Here is a 16,954-nt window from a genome sequence, read left to right on the forward strand (position 1 = left end):
GAACTTCCACAATGTATTTACTGTTTCCATTTCCCTTAGGTTCCTGAAAGGAAAAGTGAAAACTCAGGCCTCCTTGTGCAGTGACAGGAAGGAAGGAAAAAGAAACTGCAGAGGGTGCCCAAGAGAGGGAAACTGAAGAACAGCATGAAAACTATTGTCTGCGTGTGCATCTTTCTCACATGCTGATCACTTTACATGCCACCCTCCCCACCGTCCCAGCATTACTTTCCAAGGAGCTTCTGCTTGCACTTTTGTGACGTGCTTCCAGGAAAGAGAGGAACAGATACCAACATTTACCTGGGAAGCCTGTTGAACTTGTGTGTGACAACAGCAGATTTTCCATTGCACTTCTCACAGGAATATTCTATCTCCTCTGCCTGTTCAAGAGAAGAGAAAAATTACCAGTGTAACAAATGACCCATCAAACAGATCTCAACAGCAAGTACAGAGCTTCTGGCTGTCACACAAGCTCCTCAAAACAGCCATTACACTTAAATTATAATCACCTTCAACATGACCTAACAAGAATGCATCTCATAAGAGGACAGGTAGCCCAGCTTACAATTTGGCAACATATCCAGTAGCAACAGGTGGATTTTTAACTGCAAGTCTATTGCACAGACCAGTGAATAAGCCAGGGTTCAGTCAATTCAGTTTCCAAAGAGAGGGGTAAACCTTGCAAGGTTTAGTTTTCTCCCCCTGAAAAGTTTTTCTCATTTAAACCTGTCAAAGGATGTGCACCAGAGTTCTGAACACAGCAAAAGGGGAAGCAGCACTGTTCTGAAATTACACAACCGTCAAACATTTCTACAGTCCTTCTTTTTAAGTGAGGCCAAATGACACCTCTATTATTTTAGAATTTTTTTTAAATCATAAGACCTCTACCAGCTTTTGGAAGGATAAACACCTCAATTATTCTATCTGTTGAAAACTCTTATCTATAAATGGAGAAAACCCACATGTACCTCAAGATGACAAAATACAACACTAATTCACAGATGTGAGGCTCATTTTTAGCTTTCAGAAACCTCACCTTAAACCTCTACTTAGAAGATGAACATCCATTACAACTATTTTTTTTAATTATTGTACCTGCATGGTACAATACATCCGCCATGCCAATTTAGGACAGTATGTAACCTGTTGAAGCATCCTAGCCCAGGAGAGGAAGCAGCAGTTTCTGAGTGATTACCTTAACTGATCAGCCTTCCTTCTCTACTTTTTATTTGTTTATGCCTCAACTCTTCCACCAAAAAACAGGGAAGTTTACCAATTCCCCAACAAAACTGGAAGGATCAGTTCATGTCTGCACAGCACTTCACAATAAAAACTCCTGTATGCTGTTAATGTCCAAACCTCAAAAAAGTGCAAAGTTTATTATTTCATATACCTGTGATTACTGTTATAGAAACTAATCATCATCTACACAATTAAAATTTCCATACAATACATAACCTATACATATCCCTCACTGAACAAAAACCCCCAGAACTCTGTACCCGAAAGAAGAGGTCCAGGGAATCCTGGATTGATCGAGAAGGAAGCAACTTCTTTCTTCGAGGAAGGTCAATGGAGAGGTCATTGAACTGTTCTCGTTTGGTGACTGTTTCACCACACCTAAAAAAAAAAACCCCATGCTTATGTAAGTCTGAAGAAAAATATACTTGAAATTAATGACAACTTAAAATTCTTAGGCTAAGGTTAACTTCTCAGGAAATATATACCTCTTGATCAATCTATTTTTAACCATCAAAATTAAAGAGTTTGATGTTTATGACAAAGTTGAGTTTCGCAATTTCACTCTGATGCCTCAGAAGTGGAAAGAAGCATTTGTGTAAGGGTGAGAACAAAATACCCCAAAACACATACTGCTTTGGAGGGGCAAGTGATCAGGTGCCTAGAAAATCAATGTGACTGCTGGATAGCTGAACACTTCTTCATTCAGCATTCTTAGAAGAAAGAAGCCAGCCCAGCCCAGAAGATGAGAAATCCTGGAAATACTTCCAGGCTTTTTTAGGAAAAAAATAGTTTGAGTCCATCTAAAAATAAATTTTCTCTTTTCTCCCATATTAAAAACCAACCAAACAAAAAGGACCCTAAAGTCAGTCATTTGTCTTCAATAATTGCTATCTGCACCCAATTTACTTTGAAATATTTTAGGGAACTAATGCAGTACACATGAAGTAATATTCCCAAATAGCTGTGTTCTTGAAAACTCCATGGAATGCAAACATCCTAATAAGGGACTGTGCTGCACAGGTCATACACAACAACACAATAAAAAATGCCATTCCTGGAAGCCTTTAGAAAGAACAAACTAAAAACACAACTTCCATTTTTTAAGAGGGAAGCCCATTTTCTGCCTATTCTCATACAACCAGTATATAAAAAGCAAAGGACAAGATAGCTTTCCACTGGATATGTAAAGGAGAACTACATGCTAAAGAACACTGCTTAAAGATGTCCTACAGCAGCAGGCAATGTGATGTGAAGTTTATTGCATTTGTAGGTGGAAAAATATTTTCTAAACATACAGCTTTAGAAGACAAAAAACGGACAAGAGTTTAGTTCTACTTATAGCCTGCAATGAAGTCGTATGAGATGGGAACACTTCCCAGGTTGTTAAGGTAAGTATGAGAAAAGGTCTCAGGCATACTTACGTTTTGCAAATAATAGAATGCTGAACTTCAAATTCTAAGTTACTGATAACTGGACATGTATAAACTTTGGTGGCTGACAGGTCATCAGAAGCCCGGCCGGGTGAGTTATCCTCGTTAGGGACTGGCTCACTCTTCCAAGTTTTGTTTAACTTTTCCATGTCCTCCTTCAGTTGATCCAAACACTGGCTCAAGAACTCATGTGCATCCTAGGAATAGGTAAACTCATTGTAGTGATCTGGTACAACTCCATTCATTATCTTTCTCTCAAACACACAGATTGGGGAAATTATGTTTTAGCCCACTGCATCCAGCACAACAGTTCTGCTGCAACAAACAGCAAGCAAGCATTGTTCAGTCAAAAGCTCAAGTCACTGGCAAACAGAGTTGGAGCTTGATCGGGGTTCCATGCAGTCCAAACACTAAGCAAAATACACTTAATTGTTTCTAGACACTACAGTACTTACATTCTGCATGTACCCAGAAAATCTTTCTGCAGTAGCTGAAATGGCACTTTTCACCTTCTTGAGCAGCTCTTTCTTAACCTCAGGGCTGCAGACATCCTTTTTAGCAAGCAGATGGGCAAAACGTCTGCAGGAATCAATACAATGAAACACTGATTGGTTTCCCAGGACTTTATAGAAACAAAATACAACTCATGATACCCCATTTAAGAGTTTCTAAAAGCTTTTCTTCTGTGATGAGTGGTTTAGGGGTTCAGTATGAAAATATCTCATATATAATTAACCTTCTCCATTTCAAGTGTTTTGAAATCTCATTTAAGGCCATCATTGGAACAGGACCCAAATGAAGAAAAAAATTCCACAACAGTTCAAAGTAAAGAGAGACTTATAAAGCTCTATCAATTTACTACTTTCACAATGAGAGAAAAAAGTAGCTTTTGAAAACATTTGTATTGATAGCAGACATGAAATCACATTGCAACAAAATAAACAACAGAAAATAATTAAATTCAACTTGCATGGGCAGACTAATTTCTATTTATTTTTTTGTTTTTAAATTTCCACTTAACTTCAAGCCTTATTTATTTTGCCAGTAAAGTGTTACAACACAGTAGAAAAAAGCCAGGACAAGAAGAGCCATGAGGAGTTCCTTAGTTGACACTACATATAGCATTACCTGTAACTTTGATTAAAAAACTGATGAAATTGGCTTTACCCATGGCTCTGAGTTATTGTGATTTAGTTCTCTTTTAAAACTGCTTTGCAGTTTCACAGGAGATTCACATCCAATATAGTCCAAGCACAATACTTTTGGTTATAGTAAATACATGGAAAGGTGATGGGAAGATGACATGTTCCGTGACACACGCACACACAAAAAAACCAGAAAAGACCTGTGCAATGCCCTACCACCCCAAACCAACAACTAATACTCAGCTGCCCAAAGAATCTGATCAGTTTAGTGCAGCTCAACAAGTTTCTACTGTTCTGCTGAGCTACAGTAACAGCATCTCACTCTGAACCATCTAAAATTCCTCTATGAGGCATCTCAGGAAACAAGCCTTTTTGCTACAAAGCAATTGATAGGCAACCAGAAAAAACATTAATCAGAGGTACTACGGCATAAGCTCTGCTCACAGAGTTTACCATTAGGTATGAAGGGCACAACCTTCAGAGGTCTTTCTAAAAAAAATTCGGAAAAAAACATTTCAAGAAGCATGTGGAACAACATCAGATTGAGTATTGTAAGAAGAGTTCAAGAAGACAAAGCAACAACAGAATAGAAACCACACCAAAAGACAGAAACTGTAATGAAAAGGAAACAGAAATGGTTCTGGTAGTTCTGCATCTTGTTTAATGAGAGGAAAGAAATGAGGTACACGAGAACACATACGATAAAAATCCCAAATGGCAGACAGTGCAGTAAACAGTTTGCATTGGGGATGGAATCTGAATGGAAAACGAATTTCAAAGAGAAAAGTAAGTTTTACGTATTACAAAAACCTTTGGAGTTTCTTGACATGAGGTTTGACTGAACTGAGGGTTCAGATGAATTGAGAAAAATATTAAGTATACAGAATTCAAACATACTACAGAGATACTAAACAAAGGCCATTTTTAGAATAGGTATAAGCCCTCATATATTAAGTCATCAGCTTAAGCACTAGCTAGTAATCTGCATCTATTTATTTTCCAGTTTCTTGCATTTTCTTCTGAAGCATTTCACTTTGCTACTAGAAATATAGAAGATATAAAAGATTTCCTTTAACTGAGAACTGCAATTTTAAATAGCCTACTTTCTGATTCTAAAATAAAACTCCCAAATATAAAGAGCTCTAGGATTTTAGGATTTGCTATTTACACAAGCAAATTACCCTCTACAAAGCTGCTTCAGTATTAAAAAAACTACTTTCTCAGTAATGAAAGAGAAAATAACCTTTCCAGAACGTGATAAGTACCTGATAAGTGCATTGAGTGGAATTTTTTTCCACGGGATACCCTGCTTAAGCAAATCATTAGCAAAAGACTGAATTGAAAACAAGGACTGTAGGATGGCATTCATATAGCAGGTGTTTCCCAAGTTTGAAAATCTGAAAGAAAAAAAAAAAAGAAAAAAAAAAGATTGAACGTGGATGTACATCAGTGTTTAAACACACCAGTGTTAAATACACCACTATTAACAGGTGGGACATTCATCCCAGCAATTCTCCATGGAGTTTTTTTATTGGAGCTGTCCTCCTCCCGTGCAGACTAAAAATTAATGGGAGGTACCACTTATAAGGAAACCATCCATGAGTTTCTACAAAGTTTTAAAAAATGTGTGTATATACACCAGATAGAGAAATGAATCATGGAAATGTACAAAAGAAACATGAATTACCTGAAATTATTCTTTTTTAAAATCCTCATGAAGTGAATTTAAGAATAGATATTTTCCAAAATAGGAAAGCAGCTCCCTTTGTCAGTGTTCCTTCATTTCAGATTTTTTTTTCATTAAATAATTATAACATGAATGTACATGTTCTGATAATCAAAGTGTAAATGCTGGATAAAGAAAATTAAATTTACCCTTGTAATTGTTGTTGAGGATGGGTGGAAAGGGGCACTCGGGGTTTGTTCCACCCTGTGTAATCTTGATTAGATCTCATTTTTTTAACAGAAAGAGGGGCAGGTTGAGAGAGAAATCCTAGGCTTCTTTTGGCTGAAGGGGTCTGGCTGGATACAGTAGACCTAAAAAAAAAAGTATAAGATTTCTAATGCTCTTCCTTAAATAGCTATAGTCCATGACACTGGAATTGTATCATTATAGAAGACAAGAACTAGTAAAGTGGCACAAGACAACTGGCATGTATCATAATGCATGAGAGGTGTGAGAAAACTTTTTTCCAGAGTATTTAAATACTTTAGTTAAATTTCCTTACATCCACAGGTGTGTGTGCAGTGTAACCAATTTTTTTAAGATACCGAACAACTCCCTGCACTGTATGAGAGGAAGAACAATGTAGCATGAGATCACAACTCCTAAGGTATGCTTAAAATTCACATCTGCGCCAGAGTCCTAATTTTCAGCCTTCTGTTCCTGTAACCTAATCACTCTGGATCTCAGTCCCTCGTGTAAAGTGTGGACAATGCTTCTTTTCTTCCTTGATCTTGTATCTCATCTATCTAGGGCAGAGACAGACAGTTTGATTGCATAGTGCCTAACAAAGAGTAATCCTAACTTCAGCAGGGTTCAATGTTACTAAAATATTGTTATTAAATTAAGATTTTCACGGCATTTCTCTTCCCGGGAAAAATGAAGTAAGGATTCAGCCTTAGGTTCCAGAGTTTATATATAATTTGAATCATCCAGAGTTCTGACATCATCTGGATCAGTCATTCACAATGACTACAATAGAACGGAGTAGTTTTTAGAAGCCTTTCTATTGCAAGTAATAACAGGAGTGAATAGATGTAACTAGAGCAAATTGTAGCCACACTGAATACCTAGATTGTATTCCTGGAGGGAAAAACCAGTAAAACAATATGCATTGTATGCATGTAGACTATATACCATGTGATAAGACACAGGAGATTGAAAATCCAAGTTTCTTGGAAATAATTATAATCTACAGTTCATGTTAGGCAATCAGTCCTACCTGTCCAGGGTGGAACTGCCCGTGGAGTAATCTTTTGATGAGGACCTACTGCCATAAAAGGATGATGACTGCAGTGGTAAAATACCTTGAGAAACATAAAGTGAGACAGGTCACTTTTATGCAAGTTATGTAATGTATAAATAACTGAGTTACCTGAAACAAAGTATTTAGACAAAAGGTTTAAAAATCCTCGTATACTGTCTTCCAGAACTGGTTGGGAAAGTACTAACACACGTACTTAGCATATGTGTCTTTCCATATTAATGCAAATATTAACCATCTGTAAGTAAAGACATGCTGGAGTTTCAAGTTAGTACCATAATCTCCATCAAATCCAAATTGCTATTTGAACATTAAAAATTCACTGAATGATCTTAACTACCTGAAAGATAATCAATAACTACCTCTCGTTCAGGTATACAAGGTACACAGAAAACTCAATAATGATTTCCAGTACAGTGCTAGAATTTGAAGTAAACAAACAGAAGTGAAAAGTTCTCTTCCTTCTCCAAATTCTGCATAAACTGCTGTATGTTTGGGGTAAAATACGACTGTTTCATTGTTCTGATATCGTTGTGTCAGATCCTGAGACTCTAATGCCTCAAAGATGGTGCCACATAGAAAACATGCTCTCAAGAGTCAAAAACCCCACCTATTAAAGTGAATCACAGAATATTTTAGGTTGGATAATGAATAAAAATCTGCTTCTCTCCTGTGTTGCTTGAGACATGCAAATTTAAGAAATGCAGACACAGAAACTAAAGTTGTAATACTGTTACCTCAACTTGCAGGAACACCCTCACAGATTCTAATTTTCACTCTAAAGAGCAAACCAGATTTTTATTCAGAGAGAAATATCCACCTTACTGGCTCCTTCAGCAACATGTTTATGCCATCAGAGCTGCACTAGAAAAAGTGTTTAGAAAAGTTCTCCATAAAATCGAGATCTTGAATGCATTCCCTTTCATGGGGAAACAGGCTCAGTATTTAGAAGTAAAACTGAAGAATGGTGGTGGTCACTAGCTTACGTATATACTGCCAACATTTTTATATTGTCTATAAAACCTTGTCACACACAAGTGACCAACAGAACTTGGGTACAAACACAAGTCCTGGCCCCAAAGAGTTCCCCTTTAACTTATGGGGAAGAGACAGCAAAGTAAAAGCATACAGTACACATTTTCAGCACAAAAACCAGGCTATAAGTCATGCGAGCATTAACTACAAAGGAGAGACAAAATTAACGAAGAAAGAGAGCAAAAAGGAAATTGTTAGGTGTTTACAGGACTGTCCTCCCAAAGGAAAGGGCAGCTTGGAGCAAAGTTTGAAGCTGCCTGTTGAATTTTCAAATAAGCCGCCACACGGGCTGGCACCAGCACCCAAGTGTAAAGGTCAGGGTCACACTAGAGTAAGCCAGGCTTTGAAAGTAAAGGCAGGTTGTTTGCATCTCACGTATGACTGCAGGAAGCAAAAAAATTAGCAGCACAGGGAAACCAGATGAGGAAAAGCACCTTTGCAGCAACTTTCTAAAGAAATATCAGAGGAGTAAAATCCTATCGGGATCATTTAGCTTTGTTTTTTTTACCTGATGTCCTGTTTTCCTCTGCCTGCTTCAGATTCAACTGTTTCTCTTTGCTACTGTTTAAGTATTTCCATGCTGGATCACTCAAGGCTTTATTATTCCTACAGATAAACAAGAGTGGAAGTAAGTGCAGTTACAGAAGATACAGGGTATTCCTGTTTCATATTTACAACTTCTTTTTAAGCATTTCTCTCCTATAACCTTTAATATTCAGCTATGGAACAGATAAACTTTACTCACAGGTAAATTTAACCAATGAATTTAAACAAGCCTTATTCCTTATGATTAAATGTTATTTCCAACACAGAGAGGTTATTCTCTAAGTGGCAATTTCCCTTTATGTATTTTGTTTTGAGAAGGGCCAAAGCAAGTTCATTTAAAAAGGTACCTACTCCTATACACATATAGCACATACGACAATCCTGTCTGAACTGAAAAAAAAAAAAGACACAAAAATGTACACGTGCCAGTTTCTGCAAATCAACTGCTAGAGCAGGCTGTATTTCCGTCATTAATCCTGACTGAAAACCCAATTTTCAAGCACTGTGTATTCAGCAGTTGACTAGGGACTGGCCTGTACTATGTTGCTGAGACAGGAAATCCCCAAGAAGTCTTGCCAGACAAAATTACCTTTACAAATGAACAAGGAGTTTAAAATCAGAAACTAGAAACGTTTACTTACGTTGAAGAATCATTTTCTTTGGGATAATCTTCACTCATTTCTGAACCAGGCGGTTGCATTCTTTTCCTCTTTTCACTGATGACAGAAAAAATTTTAAGTGGTCATTCTTTCAGAAAAGCTAGTAAATAATCCCCTTCCAACTGAACAGAACCCCTCAAAGCTTTCTGCATATTTTGCATCTATCTTTCCCAATCTCCACTTTTATAACATAGTATACAGAAAACAATTTGTTCTGCCCAATTCTTAAGATGTTCATAAAGCTCTAGTTTCAGTACCAACCAGGGGCTAGAAAAGCATGCATTAACATCCTGTTAAAAGTAACAGCAAAACCAGAGGGAGAAGCATATTCCCTTCTTACTTCTAGGTGTACCCAGTTACACCTGCAGCTCTATAGAGTTAAATTTTACCAATATAGTAACAAGAAGAGGATAACACTCCTACCGATTCTCTAGCAATCCTGTTCTGTGAGGGACGGATGATGCAGGGGATGCTGGAATGTTCACCCTGTTACTCGCTGTTCCAGCTCCAGGGGAATTCTTAACGGATGCTTTTGCTGGGGTACCCAGCACCTTGCGAAAGGGAGCTTCCTCCTTACTTTCCACTGCAGCTCTTTTGGGAGGAGTCTGCAAAGTGGAGGGAGACAGGGAAATAATTGGAAACAAAACACAATGCCCATCTTTAGGCCAAGGTAGCATTTACACTCTACTTTACATGCTACAGTGTAGCATCCAGAAGCAGAAAAATGCTACTTGTAACAGAGTAAGAGAGTTTAAGGCTAATTAGACATAGGTAAAAATTCTGATTGTATCAATGCAACTCATAAACATGGAAACTCGATTGAAGAAGGCAACTTCGCTTCTTATTTTCTAATGCTAAGCTGCTTAAACTTAAGTTTCAAAAATATCCTTTATATGCTTTGAAATTCAAAAGCCCAAGGTATGATTACTATGCCAGATCAATCCTGGGTGGTATTAAAACAACAAAAAAGCTTTATTGAAACCAGAAAATTAGAACAGTTCTCTGACAGACGTGGGTCAAGCAAGAGCCACATGTAATGCAATGTGAAGGGCTAGTGGTTGGTTGACTAAGGACTGGCCAACTTCAGACTTGGAAGCTAAACACGTCTAATCTTACCACTAGTATAAACAGCATTAGAGGTTTCACTGTGATTGTCTTTAAGCATCATGTAAAATTTTTTTTGGAAAACGTCAAAAACATTCTCCTTCAGGATGGTGATCTAAGTATATTCACAAAGTAAATTACAGAAAGTAGATGAACCATGACATCTGTGCTATGTGTGCAGAAAAGAAAGAACAAAAATATTCTGAAGGAAAGCCACTTTTGGAAAAAAGTCTGCAAAATTTATACAAAAAAATCTGAGCACAATGCCACAAATTTCATCTTTTTTGATACATTACTCGGTAAGCATATTTTCAATCTATTTGGCTGTAGCCTGCTGGACTCATTAGGACCTATGCTAACTATTACCATGCTTAGCTGCTGTGTCAGGTGTTCATTATACACAAAGAGATATTGAGAGCTACAGGAGAAGCAACTTTTAATCACAAACTTTTCCTTGATTTCTGCTTCTCTGCCTGACTGATAGAGCTCAGCACAAAGAATGTATTTTGTCTTCCACAGCTAGACACTGACCTTTCCTACTCATACAGAATATATGGCTCCTCATGAGCAAGACAAACTGCTGACAACCGCTCTGTATACTTCTATTTTAAGCCTTCTAGATTACAAAGACCTCAGATGCAAAATAAGTATTTACAGTGGTATTACATTGCTATTACAACATACAGAGAATGAAAGGAGAAAATGAATGCAATAAAATTAAAGGAGAGGAAAAATTTTAACAATTAAACAAACCTGGTTCTCTATATAAGAGAATTGCCTATTAGCTTCCTTCTGTGTGGTCCTGCTGCCCAGCACACCTCCAAAGCTGCCAGATCCCTGAGAGGGTTTCCCAGCTGACAGGAAAAGTACACAACATTTGATTTTAAATTTGTCATTTAACTGCTTGGCATTCTTTGTTGTAAGCTGTTATTTAGCTGGAGTTGATTTTGGAAGGGACACACTAGATTTTGTGCCAACAGCCAGTATATTACTCTGGCTGCACAGACATAAGCACATGTTTATGAACATCCCTTATATTGGTCATTTATTCACTTGGCAGTAAAGTTCCTATGTTTAAAAAGGACAAAATAAAATAGAGACTGTGCACATGTGATAGAAAAGAGTTTTTCAGATACTAACATACTGACAACATAAACAATTCCTACTTGTTTGCTCTCTGCTTATTGTTCAGCATGACAAATGAACACTATGAGAAAGGTATAAAACAAAAATCAGGTTTCGGGGCCAGAAAAAGGCATTTACACAAATGTACGGAAAGTCAGTAACGCAGAGAGGGCAAAATGGCTAAAGATGAAAGGCAGAAAAAACAGCACAGGCCCCACTCCAAGCTGTTATTAACATGACTTACAACAATTGCACTTACCAGTATGAACCCTGTCTTGATGGACTGCATCCAAATACATTCGCATTTCATTTGCATCTTTAAAGGGTACCTTATCAATTGTCAGGAAGCTGGTATCCTTTAGTGTTAGCATCAGGCAGCACAGTTTTCTACCATTTGGTCGTAAGGTCACAGTTTTAATGTTATGGCTTAGCTGAAAACAAGAAAGGGACTATAAACACAAATCCATTTTTAAAAGGCCAAAATACCTACAAATTCAAACACACGTCAAATGGAAAGAGGCACTCACACTGAAATATTTCTCCTTGCTCCATTTTGAGCAAACATTAAGCTTCATAGAAGTAATAAAATTGGTGATCTTGGAAGCTGACAGAGCAGACAGGGCAGTATCACCACTACAGTGCAACAATCTCTACATTCCTGATTAACTCTCAGAAACTTGCTTTGCTGCCAAGCATGACATCCTTGAATGTAAAGGAGTAGGAGCCTCATACAGCCCCCTTTAGCTGTCTGAAACTTCCTCATCAAGTCTGATATATAATTTAAGATGGGGAAAATTTTAATTGTTAAGTACAAACTTCTACTTGCTTTATAATTTGCTCTCAGGCAAGACAGATTTTACCTAGCTTAAAAAATCTGAGGGAATATGCCAATAAGAAACATGCTTACTTTATATGCAACATGATAACAATTAAATGGTGTCAAAACTTTCAGGGTTATGGTCAAGCATAAGAATTATTTTACTTAGAATCTGTGCTCTCTAATAATGCTGCTGGTACCTTATTATACTATCATTTAATTGTTACTTCATGCTAAATCACCTGTAAGAACTGGATGTTCAATAAAGATGCTACTGTCCACACAGGTTGAGGGCAACTCCTAAAGCAGAGGAAGCCAAAGAATAGCTTGCATGTGCAGACTGAATAGAAGTTTGCCAGTACATACCTAAGCATGCTCTCATTTTCAATTCCCTTGCCTTTTTTTACTTAATTCTTCATTTTCCTGCCTCTTCCTTAGCCTCGCCTAAGATTAGGCACTAGCTACACAATGACTTCCATGCCAGAGTACTGCCATACTCAGTACTTCAATAGAAGACTGGAAACCACAGACAAGGTCACTGGGGACTGCACAAGACAGAGGAAAACACTGCCCATCAGATAGGAGTCTTCTACCAATCTGCCCTAACCTGCAAACTGCCACACTAGAGATATAAATACTGATGACAAACTTATTGACACAAACACTAACTACACTCTTAACATCTAAGTTTTGCTACAGATTGCTCCAAAACTTGTCTTGTCTTCCTCAAATTATACACAAGTTTAAAAATAAAACTTATTCCCAATGTTTATTCAAATTTCTTCAGGTATACGAAAGACTGAGAGAGTAAAAGGCAATGTAACAGTGAGATTTCTTTTTTTCCATGCAGATTCCCAGCTTCTTGCAAAGCCAATCTAGAAACAACAGCAGTTTATAGGAGTGGCTGGAAAATAACCTCAGTTGGAAACATATTTTGCTAGGAAAGTTACATTTCTGAAATACTTTGTACTTAATCTTTGTGTTTTGGGAGGCTTGTTAGTTTGTGTGGTTTTCCATGTGAGTTTAAAATATTCCCAAAGATTTAAGAATTGAAAAGGAGGCTCCACATTTTTCACACACTCTTAAAATATTGCACCCAGTACAAAGGATGACAGTTACTTCACCATCCCAACGCAAAAGAACCTATTTAAACTCAAAATTCAATCATGAGAGCATTCCATCCACCCTGTACACCTACCTTTTGTGACCCAGTTAGCATCACAATGTCTTGGGTGGGGAAGTAAATGGAATATGTCTCAATACATATCCATCATCTAGAACAAGGTAGTCAAAGGTCTGAAACATCAGTAAAACCTATCTTCTGACATAAGACATTTGGTGACACACCATCCACTGTATAAAGAAATTTAACCCTGGATCCATCCAAAAAGGTGGGGAAATCTAGGAATTTCTCCCAGAGCAACTTGCCCAAAAGGTAATACTATTTCTAAAGGAAAATTATCAGGAGTTTGTCACACCTGAAGCAGGACACAAGAGAACTGTGACAGTCTGGGCCCAGTTCACACAAACTACACTCAAACAGAAGCCTGCAGCGCAAGGGGCAGGCAGCTCTCCCTGCCTGCTGGCTTTCTCCCACCAACATTCTTGTGCTGGTATCTGTGTTGCTTCAAGTTGAACAGGACCATAAAGCAGTTGTTGCTGAAAATCAGTCACCTTCCACACAATACTTGATCTAAAGATGTGGCAGTTCATCCTCTTCCTCCTTTGATGTGCTCCAAGCTATGTGGTGGCCTATCACCCCTACCCACAACAGATCTCATGTTTGGTCCTTTCCCTGAATTAATTCCCATGAAAATCCTTCACTGAGCTCAGATAGAGATCTGACAAGTCCCAGAGCCAGCGGGTGTGAGAGGCTGGTAAAAAAACTACCCCTTTAGGCTATGGTTAGCTGCTCTATAGGCTGATCCTCCCCATGGAACCACCTCTCAAGTCACTGTCACACCACATTAAGACTTGACACTTGTCCAGGCAGAAAGGAGTGCATGAGGAAAAGCACACAAGGAAGGTACAAAGGGAAGAAGAGACCACTCTTCCCAGAAGCAACATGGTCCAATGCTGGATTAAATCAAAAATGCAGTCAGAGCAGCACACGGGAGAAGGCAGACATTTCCTCTCAAGTCAACAGTAAGTGAGGTAGGAACTATCCACACCCAATCATTTTCTCGTGCCTTGATTCTGTGGCAACATAGGCTGCCAGATTATTTACTGAGATTTTTCAGCATAAGTGAATTTTTTTTTCACCAAGCCCCCCCACACAAATAAATGGCTCGGAGACAGGTCAGTCAGGTGAATGCTACTGAAGGAAAAATAACTGTGGCACAAGAAAGCAGAAGGCAACATATTTAAGTCAGTTTTGGATGTTACAAAGTTGCTAAATAAGATAGGATTATTTTTTTTCCTTCTAACTGCTCTTATATCCTCTACATATTTTCAGATCAGATGGAAATCACACCTCGAGTACTGTGTCCAGTTCTGTGCCTCCCAGTTCAGGAAGGATATCGAGGTCCTGGAGCAGGTCCAAAGGAGGGCAACCAGGCTGGTGAAGGGACTCGAGCACAGATCCTATGAGGAGAGGCTGAGAGAGCTGGGGCTGTTCAGCCTGAAGAAGAGGAGGCTCAGGGGAGACCTCATTGCTCTCTACAACTACCTGAAAGGAGGCTGGAGCCAGGTGGGGGTTGGTCTCTTTTGCCAGACGACTTTCAACAAGACAAGAGGGTATGGTCTTAAGTTGTGCCAGGGGAGGTTTAGGTTAGATATTAGAAAGAATTTCTTTACGGAGAGAGTGATCAGGCATTGGAATGGGCTGCCCAGGGAAGCAGTGGATTCTCCGTCCCTGGAGATATTTAAAAAGAGACTGGATGTGGCACTCAGTGCCATGGTCTAGCAACCGTAACGGTGGTTCAAGGGTTGGACTCGATGATCTCTGAGGTCCCTTCCAACCCAGCCAATTCTATGATTCTATGAAATTTCTTACAGACAGCCACTCCTTCATGTTCTTTTGATTGGGAGCATTTCACACACACAAAAAAGACTGAGCTGAAAAAAACCTACAGAATAAAAAAAGGGCAATTTAGGTTGAATAGTGCAAGACAATCTTGAACTGTGAACCGCACCAGCTTCCCAGTGAGGAAATCACATTGCCTCGCATATTTAAAAGCTAAAACTTTTGTAAACTGCCGTTCATTAGAATTTCCTACAAACAAGAAAAGGCTACTGTTAACACCATCACTCTTCACCTAGGAAAACAGCTAGTAAAAATGTTCAAAGATCTTCAACTCTAGGTTCTGCAAATGTACAGTAACAGAAAGTTTACACATTCCAAAAATATGAACATGTGAGCCACGACACTATACAGTTTGGTAACTTTTCCCTGCTTTTTGGTTCTTCCCATTCAGTGGCATCTTGATGTTGACCTTGGCAGATCCTTTAACAATAGATGTGAATAATTTACAGTATTGTTACACAAAGGGATTAGTGTTCAGGAAATGAGGAACAAGAAACAGTGACAGAGACAAGTTTGCGTGACACTTAATAGCCTTGAAGAGGAGAGCTGTTCAGAAAAAAGCACAATCTATGTACTGCTCAGACAAAAGCCCTTATGTTTGGGGTACCTGAAATGTCTTTGGAATTCCTCCAACATTGTAGTGAACCACTAGGCTGACTTTGTTGTCCTTCTCCACAATTTCAAAGCTCCCTTCTTTCCATTTTGTAATCCCAGTCTGTATGCTGCGCATCCGGACAGGTCCGTGCACCTTCAGGGGAGCCATGCTTTCTCACGGAAAGGAGCTACCCAGAGTGATGAGTTTTCCACTTTAAACACAAGTGAAAAAGAAGACACTTAGATAACCAGGCACCCCAAATAACCTCAACTGAGAGATATAAGCTTGGCTTAGAAGTTTCCATGAGAGCTCGGTAGAACTGTTCTGCTGATGGTTTCACATACAGTGAAGGAGAGCCAGGCACAAGCGAAGGAAAATCAGATTAATAAAAACTCTCCCAGTTTGGGAAGTAGTGCGCTGCTTTCTCATTGTTGAAGGCAAACGGACCCACCCCCGAGACAAAATTTCTTGTAAATCTTTGAATCCACCTCAGCGGAACTGAGGAACAGAAAAGAAGCGCCTGAGGAGAGTCGGTAAGAGACGGAAACCAAAGTTTCGGAGGGAGCCCAAGAGGGAAAACGATCCCGTTTCTGACGGGACTGGGGCTCCCCCCAGCACTCGTCCCGGCAAAGCCACCGGCCCAGCGATACGACAAATAGCCCCCGCCCCGCCGCGGGCTCCCGAAAAGCGCGGCCGAGCGCACTTGGAACAAACCCCATCAGAAATGAATGAACCGGGCCCGAACGCCGCCCGGGAGGCGCCGCCGCGGACAACTCCCCCCTCCCCCCTCCCAGCAACCCGCTCCCGGCAACCGGCCCCGGGGCGCCGCCGCCGCCGCTCCCAGCCCGACCCCACTCCAGCCCCGCCGACCTCGGGCACGACCCTGCCGACCCCGGGCGGAGAGACAGGAGAGCGCTCGATGGCCGCGGCGGGTCGGGCCTCTCTGAGAGGAGGCGGGGGGGGGAGGACCGGGCCGGGAGTCGCGGGAGGAGGAGGGGGGGGAGGGGGAAGGAAGGCGGGAGTAGGGGGTAAGAACGTGGGGAGGGGGATGGGGGCTGAGCCCCGGTACCTGCGTCCCGGCGCGTCCTCGGTGCCGCTGGGCGGGTGAGGCCCGGGAGAGGGTGGCGGTGGGGAGGGGGGGGGGAGGGGTGAAGGGGGGGCGGTGGCGGCGGATGGCGGGAACCGGGCAGCAGCGCGAGACGCCGCGCGACGCACGCGCGCGTGCGCCCGCTCACGTCAGCGAGGCG

The 16,954-nt window shown here is 40.1% G+C and overlaps 1 protein-coding gene across 1 annotated transcript in view; it reads right to left on the minus strand.

The window, feature by feature from the left end:
• USP37 (ubiquitin specific peptidase 37) overlaps positions 1–16,924 on the minus strand; it is a 35,293-nt gene extending 18,369 nt beyond the window's left edge. The window contains exons 1-14 of the mRNA XM_030454529.1: positions 16,777–16,924; positions 15,720–15,918; positions 11,530–11,701; positions 10,899–10,999; positions 9,465–9,646; positions 9,024–9,098; positions 8,345–8,442; positions 6,760–6,844; positions 5,690–5,851; positions 5,080–5,211; positions 3,125–3,248; positions 2,661–2,866; positions 1,500–1,617; positions 298–377 (exon numbers count right to left, since the gene is read on the minus strand). Of these exons, the coding sequence (XP_030310389.1) occupies positions 298–377; positions 1,500–1,617; positions 2,661–2,866; positions 3,125–3,248; positions 5,080–5,211; positions 5,690–5,851; positions 6,760–6,844; positions 8,345–8,442; positions 9,024–9,098; positions 9,465–9,646; positions 10,899–10,999; positions 11,530–11,701; positions 15,720–15,875 (1,691 nt within the window). The 5' untranslated portion in view covers positions 15,876–15,918; positions 16,777–16,924. The remainder of the gene's footprint in view (positions 1–297; positions 378–1,499; positions 1,618–2,660; positions 2,867–3,124; positions 3,249–5,079; positions 5,212–5,689; positions 5,852–6,759; positions 6,845–8,344; positions 8,443–9,023; positions 9,099–9,464; positions 9,647–10,898; positions 11,000–11,529; positions 11,702–15,719; positions 15,919–16,776) is intronic.
• Positions 16,925–16,954: the final 30 nt, after the last annotated feature.

The sequence above is a fragment of the Calypte anna genome, chromosome 7 (genome assembly GCF_003957555.1).
Source record: "Calypte anna isolate BGI_N300 chromosome 7, bCalAnn1_v1.p, whole genome shotgun sequence".
NCBI lineage: Eukaryota > Metazoa > Chordata > Aves > Apodiformes > Trochilidae > Calypte > Calypte anna.